The sequence below is a fragment of the Gadus morhua genome, chromosome 21, assembly GCF_902167405.1.
Source record: "Gadus morhua chromosome 21, gadMor3.0, whole genome shotgun sequence".
Taxonomy (NCBI): Eukaryota; Metazoa; Chordata; class Actinopteri; order Gadiformes; family Gadidae; genus Gadus; species Gadus morhua.
In genome coordinates, this window is record NC_044068.1 from 2006281 (window position 1) to 2012659 (window position 6379).

Below are 6379 nucleotides of genomic sequence, written 5' to 3' on the forward strand. Positions count from 1 at the left end.
TAACACCACCAGCTAACACCACCAGCTAACACCACCAGCTAACACCACCTACAGATACAGCTAACACCACCAGCTAACACCACCACCTACAGATACAGCTGCCCCACCAGCTAACACCACCAGCTAACACCACCAGCTAGCACCACCAGCTAACATCATTCACTATTGGGTCATTTAGCAGCTCCATGGTCGTCATGACGCCTACAGGCGGACAACAGACATTTGGGATCGAACGCGGAACCTTCCGGCTGGGAACACGTGTCATACGACCTCTGTGAGACGCGTGTGGTCCGAGAGGTCAGGGCTCAGGGTCAGGGGTCAGGGGTCAGGGTCGGGGGCCGTACCATGTGGGGCAGCTGGATGTTGGCCAGGCTGCTGATCAGTGATTGGCTGAGGCTGGCGAGCTCGTGGAGCAGCGAGTCGTTCTGCTGCTCGATGGCCTTGTTCTCCTCCTCCATGGAGCGCAGGCTGGTCTCCATGGAGACGATCTGACACACGCACGCACGCACGCACGCACGCACGCATGCACGCACGCACGCACGCACGCACGCACGCACGCACGCACGCACGCACACACACACACACACACACACACACACACACGCACGCACGCACAAACACACACGCACGGACGCACACACACACACACACACACACACACACACACACACACAAACAGAATAAACACACACACACAAACAATCAGAATACACACACAAACATGCACACAATCAGAATACACACACGCACACAGACCCAAACACGCACAAACACACAATCAGAACATTCACGCACACAATTACACATACACAATTACACATACACACACACAATCAGAATACACACACACAGACACAATCAGAATACACAAACACACACACACACACACACACACATCAAACACAATATGAAAACACACACAATCAGAATACACACACACAATCAGAACACACACACAAACACACAGAATCAGAACATACACACACACACAATCAGAGCACACCCCCCCCCCCCCCCCCCGGCAGGTACCTGTGTCCTCAGGTTGATCATGTCCGACTGCACCTGGCTGTTGGACTCACTCAGGTCTTTAATCTCCTCGTCCAGCTGCTTGATGTCCTCATCGTTCTCGATCCCTGGGGGGGGGGGGGGGACCGTACCGGTTACCATGGTGACGCAGGCGGGCAACACACTGCTAACGATTCACAAGCTAACGCTAACGCAAGCGCTAGCTGAGCCTGAATCAAGGACTCTGAATCAAGGACTCTGAATCAAGGACTCTGAATCAAGGACTCTGAATCAAGGACCCCCAATGAAGGACCCCGGATCAAGGACCCCGGATCAAGGAGCCTGGATCAAGGACCCTGGATCAAGGACCCCGAATCAAGGACCCCGGATCAAGGACCCTGAATGAAGAAACCCGGATCAAGGACCCTGAATCAAGGACCCCGAATGAAGGACCCTGGATCAAGGACCCTGGATCAAGGACCCTGGATCGAGGACCCTGGATCAAGGACCCTGAGTCAGGGATCCTCACTCTGAGGTTTTCAGCTCCTTATCGTACTCCGACAGGTCTGACATCCCCCCCATCACGGAGAACTCACACCTACAGATTGGGGCCGGGCAATCTGGCAACCCTGATTGCAGTCAGGTTGTGATCCCAGACCACCACCGACTGGGGGTCCCCTCATTACAGCTGATACTAGTGCCTTGCTGTATCTGCAACCAGGGTTGCCAGATTGGGTGGGAAATCTGGCCCAATCTGGCAACCCTGCTCATGAGTCCTATCAGGTCCACTCAGTGCAGCTGCTGTCCTTAAGGAGCAGGGGGGGGGGGAGGGCTAGCCTGCAGGTAGACGGTGGACACGGGGGATGGGACCCAGAACCCGGGGGGGGGGGGGCGTACCTCTGCTGGCTCTCTGTTTGATGGTCAGCATCTCCACGCCAGTCATCCTCGTCTTCTTCATGGCCAGCGAAGCCCGCGGACAACCGGAGAGACTACAGAGCAGAGAGACACGCTCAGCACACACACACTGACACACACACTGACACACACACTGCAACACACACACTCTAACACACACACTGCAACACACACACTGACACACACACTGACACACACACTGACACACACACACTGCAACACAGACACTGCAACACACCCACACACACACACACACTGCAACCCACACACTCTAACACACACACTGCAACACACACACTGCAACACGGATACTGAAACACACACACTGACACACACACTGACACACACACTCTAACACACACACTGCAACACAGATACTGAAACACACACACTGCAACACACACACACACACACACACACACACACACACTGCAACACACACACTCTAACACACACACTGCAACACACACACTGACACACACACTGCAACACACACTGACACACACACACTGCAACACACACACTCTAACACACACACTGCAACACACACACTGCAACACACACACTGCAACACACACACACACACTGTAAACCATAGCATGTTTTGTGGGTTACACTAGCATCTGACGCCACCGCTGTGATGTCACCACTGTGACGTCACCACTCTGACGCCACCGCTGTGATGATGTCACCACTGTGACGTCAGCACGACGACATCGCAGCGGGGATGACACCGCTGTGATGTCACCGCTGCGACGTCACCGCTGCGACGCCACCGCCTTCAGAGGCCCCGCCCACCTGCGGTGCGTCAGGAAGCTGCCGCTGACGTGCCCCGAGCCGTCGCAGCCCGGCGTGGGACACGACATGCCGTCCGTCTTGCCCGACTTCCAGGCGAACTGGGCGCCGTTAGCGTAGCCGTTAGCGTAGCCGTCCTTCTGCCGCTTGGCCGCCAGGGGGCAGCCCGACGCGCTGCGGTGGGACGCGTACTTCCCCGTCACATGACCCTGTCCGTCACAGCCCGGGACCGGACACCTGGGGGGGAGCGGAGCGTCTGATTGGTCCAGAGCCGTCAACGTCAACAGGAAGTCCCCAACAGGGCCCGGTGGTCTTTAACATTGAGATGCTTAAAGGTGACATATTATACCACCAGGTGTGGTCTAAACTTCTTGTAATGGCTAATCACACTCACACCTGGTGGTATAATATGTCACTTTTGAACATTTTAAAACGGGATTCAGAAGCTCTCTGAACGGCCTTTGTGTTTGAAGGGTGCTAAATATTCCTGTCTTACATAATGCAACTAACATTCATAATAACGCCACGAATAAATATAGCAGCATCATGACCTCACAAAAGAAGAGCCCTCCCCGTCTCCCTGGCAACCAGACCCATCTGGTCCTAAGAAATGCTCTTCAGAGGTTAAAACGATGCAAGTGTGTACAGCGTGTGATAAATGTCGTGTGATAGGCTGTGGGTTATGTTTGCTCGTACCTGATTGGTTCCTGGTCGTCTTTGTCTTCCTTGCTGTGGAGGATTTTGACGCCGCTCTTTTTGGCCCGGGGGCAACCGGACAGACTGGAGGAGACACATCTTGTACAGTTCACTACCATCACATCTACTGTCACATCTACTGTCACATCTACTGTCACTACCTTCACATCTACTGTCACTACTGTCACATCTACTGTCACATCTACTGTCACTACTGTCACATCTACTGTCACTACTGTCACATCTACTGTCACTACCTTCACATCTACTGTCACTACTGTCACATCTACTGTCACTACAGTCACATCTACTGTCACTACTGTCACATCTACTGTCACTACCTTCACATCTACTGTCACTACTGTCACATCTACTGTCACTACCTTCACATCTACTGTCAATACTGTCACATCTACTGTCACTCCCATCACATCTACTGTCACTACCATCACATCTACTGTCACTACCGTCACATCTACTGTCACTACCATCACATCTATTGTCACTACTGTCACATCTACTGTCACTACCTTCACATCTACTGTCACTACTGTCACATCTACTGTCACTACCTTCACATCTACTGTCACTACTGTCACATCTACTGTCACTACAGTCACATCTACTGTCACTACTGTCACATCTACTGTCACTACCTTCACATCTACTGTCACTACTGTCACATCTACTGTCACTACCTTCACATCTACTGTCAATACTGTCACATCTACTGTCACTCCCATCACATCTACTGTCACTACCATCACATCTACTGTCACTACCGTCACATCTACTGTCACTACCATCACATCTATTGTCACTACTGTCACATCTACTGTCACTACCTTCACATCTACTGTCACTACTGTCACATCTATTGTCACTACCTTCACATCTACTGTCACTACTGTCACATCTACTGTCACTACTGTCACATCTACTGTCAATACTGTCACATCTACTGTCACTACTGTCACATCTACTGTCACTACTGTCACATCTACTGTCACTACCTTCACATCTACTGTCACTACTGTCACATCTACTGTCACTACCGTCACATCTACTGTCACTACTGTCACATCTACTGTCACTACTGTCACATCTACTATCACTACTGTCACATCTACTGTCACTCCCATCACATCTACTGTCACTACTGTCACATCTACTGTCACTACCGTCACATCTACTGTCACTACTGTCACATCTACTGTCACTCCCATCACATCTACTGTCACATCTACTGTCACTACCGTCACATCTACTGTCACTACCATCACATCTATTGTCACTACTGTCACATCTACTGTCACTACCTTCACATCTACTGTCACTACCGTCACATCTACTGTCAATACTGTCACATCTACTGTCTATACTGTCACATCTACTGTCACATCTACTGTCACTACTGTCACATCTACTGTCACTACTGTCACATCTACTGTCACTACCTTCACATCTACTGTCACATCTACTGTCACTCCCATCACATCTACTGTCACTACTGTCACATCTACTGTCACTACTGTCACATCTACTGTCAATACTGTCACATCTACTGTCTATACTGTCACATCTACTGTCACATCTACTGTCACTACTGTCACATCTACTGTCAATACTGTCACATCTACTGTCTATACTGTCACATCTACTGTCACATCTACTGTCACTACTGTCACATCTACTGTCAATACTGTCACATCTACTGTCTATACTGTCACATCTACTGTCACATCTATTGTCACTACTGTCACATCTACTGTCACTACCTTCACATCTACTGTCACTACCGTCACATCTACTGTCAATACTGTCACATCTACTGTCTATACTGTCACATCTACTGTCACATCTACTGTCACTACTGTCACATCTACTGTCACTACTGTCACATCTACTGTCACTACCTTCACATCTACTGTCACATCTACTGTCACTCCCATCACATCTACTGTCACTACTGTCACATCTACTGTCACTACTGTCACATCTACTGTCAATACTGTCACATCTACTGTCTATACTGTCACATCTACTGTCACATCTACTGTCACTACCGTCACATCTACTGTCAATACTGTCACATCTACTGTCTATACTGTCACATCTACTGTCACATCTACTGTCACTACTGTCACATCTACTGTCACTACCTTCACATCTACTGTCACTACCTTCACATCTACTGTCACTACCATCACATCTAGTATCACTACCATCACATCTACTGTCACTACCATCACATCTAGTATCACTACCATCACATCTACTGTCACTACCATCACATCTAGTATCACTACCATCACCTTTACTGTCACATCTACCAACGCATCAACTACCATCACGCACATGGGGTCCTGGCTGTGGGTGTGTGTGTGTGTGTGCGCGAGTGCGCATGCGTGCGTGTGTGTTTGTGTGTGTGTGTGTGTGTGTGTGTGGTGTGTTGTGACTACCTCCTATGGGATGCATAGTTCCCTGTTATGTGTCCTGATCCATCACAGCCTGGGGTGGGACACCTGGAGCAGAAAAATCACACGTTGAATCACATGTCAAATCACATGATGGATCACATGATGGATTACATGTTAAATTACATGATGGATCACATGATAACATGTTAATCTCATGTTAGTCCCATGTTAATCCCATGTTAATCCCCATGTTAATCCTGTGGTGGATCCCGGTGAGGTCACTGACTTGAGGTCCTGGGGGTTGGTGCTCATCAGTCCGCGGAGGTTCTTGTCGGCCAGCTGGCAGCTGGAGAGTCTGAGGAGAAACAGAACATCAGAACATCTCAGGAAGAACCAGAACACCAGAACAGCTCTAGGAGGAACCAGAACATCTTAGGAGGAACCAGAACATCTTAGGAGGAACCAGAACACCAGAACATCTCCAGGAGGACAGGGCCAGACATGAGGTCAATGGATCACCAACTTAACTTAACTTAACTTATCAACCC

The 6379-nt window shown here is 49.6% G+C and overlaps 1 protein-coding gene across 1 annotated transcript in view; it reads right to left on the reverse strand.

The window, feature by feature from the left end:
- Positions 1-6379, reverse strand: part of myt1la (myelin transcription factor 1-like, a) — a 34770-nt gene that overhangs the window by 2279 nt on the left and 26112 nt on the right. Inside the window, exons 16-22 of the mRNA XM_030345114.1 lie at positions 6118-6186; positions 5874-5936; positions 3412-3495; positions 2719-2952; positions 1903-1994; positions 1030-1133; positions 345-488 (exon numbers count right to left, since the gene is read on the reverse strand). Coding sequence (XP_030200974.1) covers positions 345-488; positions 1030-1133; positions 1903-1994; positions 2719-2952; positions 3412-3495; positions 5874-5936; positions 6118-6186 — 790 coding nt within the window. The remainder of the gene's footprint in view (positions 1-344; positions 489-1029; positions 1134-1902; positions 1995-2718; positions 2953-3411; positions 3496-5873; positions 5937-6117; positions 6187-6379) is intronic.